The sequence below is a fragment of the Gavialis gangeticus genome, unplaced genomic scaffold (assembly GCF_001723915.1).
Source record: "Gavialis gangeticus isolate Ggan-Ray unplaced genomic scaffold, GavGan_comp1, whole genome shotgun sequence".
Classification (NCBI taxonomy): Eukaryota; Metazoa; Chordata; order Crocodylia; family Gavialidae; genus Gavialis; species Gavialis gangeticus.
Window position 1 is genome coordinate 15,114,451 of NW_017729011.1, and position 1,884 is coordinate 15,116,334.

General features: G+C 41.4%; 1 protein-coding gene across 3 annotated transcripts in view; it reads left to right on the plus strand.

The window, feature by feature from the left end:
* NUP188 (nucleoporin 188) overlaps nucleotides 1-1,884 on the plus strand; it is a 75,865-nt gene that overhangs the window by 29,375 nt on the left and 44,606 nt on the right. For all 3 annotated transcript variants that reach the window (XM_019510610.1, XM_019510612.1, XM_019510611.1), the window contains exons 15-16: nucleotides 747-873; nucleotides 1,004-1,159. In XM_019510610.1, the coding sequence (XP_019366155.1) occupies nucleotides 747-873; nucleotides 1,004-1,159 (283 nt within the window). The remainder of the gene's footprint in view (nucleotides 1-746; nucleotides 874-1,003; nucleotides 1,160-1,884) is intronic.

A 1,884-nucleotide genomic window follows, 5' to 3' on the forward strand; every position in this document is an offset into this window, starting at 1 on the left:
TTTTTTTTTTTTTTTTTTTTTTTGCCACCATAGTGCAGATAGTTTAGAGTTCAAGTGACTAAGAACTCAAGTCTCTCATATGGTTTATAGAGTAACGTTACCTGGCCCCCAAATGTTTGGGGCACCAGATGTGAAAGACCGAGGGCATGTCTATATCACTAAATTGCCAGTAGCAATATGCTGAAACATGCTATCCTTATCTTCTGAATCAGAAGGGATAGGCTCTGCCAAGAGGTAGGTTATTGCCAATTCAGGAGGTAGCCTGCATACTGCAATACGGCATGTTCTAGCATACCTGGTGCAGTTAGTGGTATAGACATACTCAGAAAGTTCTGTGTGGAACTAACTTGCGTGCTTTCTCTTTTTTTGATGTGGGATTGGAAGCCAGTAGTTCCAAACAAATCTGGTGATAATTAAGCAAGTTATACATTTCATTGTAATTGAAGAGAGCTAGTTTCCCAGCACCTGGCTCTGGCAGTCATTGTTACAGTGGTCTTTGGTCAGGATATTATATTTCTGAATGCTGTACATGTGTTAGAACATTTGACTCGTAATTGGTTCATTAGCTCAGATTCTAGTTGGAGAAAGGAATTCCATGGGGTAGTGTTCCTGTATTAGGCAAACTTTGTATATTGTGAGCAGATGCTGCATTTCAAGCAAACATCCATCCTTGGAAATCGCCTCATTAGATAGCTCCTTAGAAAGCTCTCATATTTGGGCTGTATGCTCTAGCTCTCTTTTTTCAGGTGTATAGCTTCCTGGATAAAATGTCCTTCTACATTGAGTTGTACAAGAACAAACCCCCTGATGTGATTTCACATGAAGATGGCACCCTTTGGCGAAAGCAGGCACCAAAGCTCCTCTATCCTCTGGGTAAGGAAATGGGTTAGGTGGATTAATCTTTGGAACACTGCCATTAAACCAAGTAGCTTATAGGTTAAAACTGGATAATACAGATAAGATTCTCACCTCTTTTTTTGGTTTACCTCTTGCCAACCCTCAGGGCTGGGTCAGACAAACTTGCGAATACCTCAGGGAACAGTGGGCCAAGTAATTCTGGAAGACCGGGGGTACCTGGTACGATGGGAATATTCCTACAGCAGCTGGACATTGTTCACTTGCGAGATTGAGATGCTGCTCCACGTTGTATCAACTGCAGGTGAGGCAGGTTAGGAATTGCAGGAGCTGTTGAGAGAGAGAGAAGAATTTTATGAGCCTAGTTAACATTAACATGAGGTGTGAAAAGCAAGAGTGGGCTTTGGGTACATGATTGTCTCTATGACTTCCACTGGGATAGCCTGGTACTGTCCTTTCCTCTCTCTTGTCGTGATCTTCCATGAGGTGCTAGTTTTAACAATTTTCAGCTGAGAAATGAGTAAGGAAAACTGTAGAGACTGGAAGAGGAGGAAGAAGAGAAGAGAAGAGAAGGAGCGGTTAGATGCAACAGGAGTTGGAAGAACTTAGAACATTTGTCATGTACTGGATAGCCACTTCTTATTTAATCATGTTACTTCCATAAAAGGTATTAGGCGGTACCAAGATAATGTAAGGACATGGGCTAATGTAAGATGAGAGAAATGCTAAGCCATGAGTTTGTTAAAGTAAAGACCCTACTTTTCAATGTTTTTTTGGTGGGAGGGGCACAATCCCAGTATGACCAATTTCAATTATGAATGCTGCTGGAAAATAGAAACTTCCTTCATTGGATATTTGGGGTAGATTGAGGAGTAGCTTACAGAAGGTAGATTCTCAATTGTAGGGGTAGCATGGGGGTAGCATTAGATGATCCAAGGACTGTTTAGAGAGACTAGTGCTGCCTTCATTTCAGAATGTAATACTGTTTTTTTTCCCTCTTGCTGTGCTGGTTGGAGAAGATAATGATAT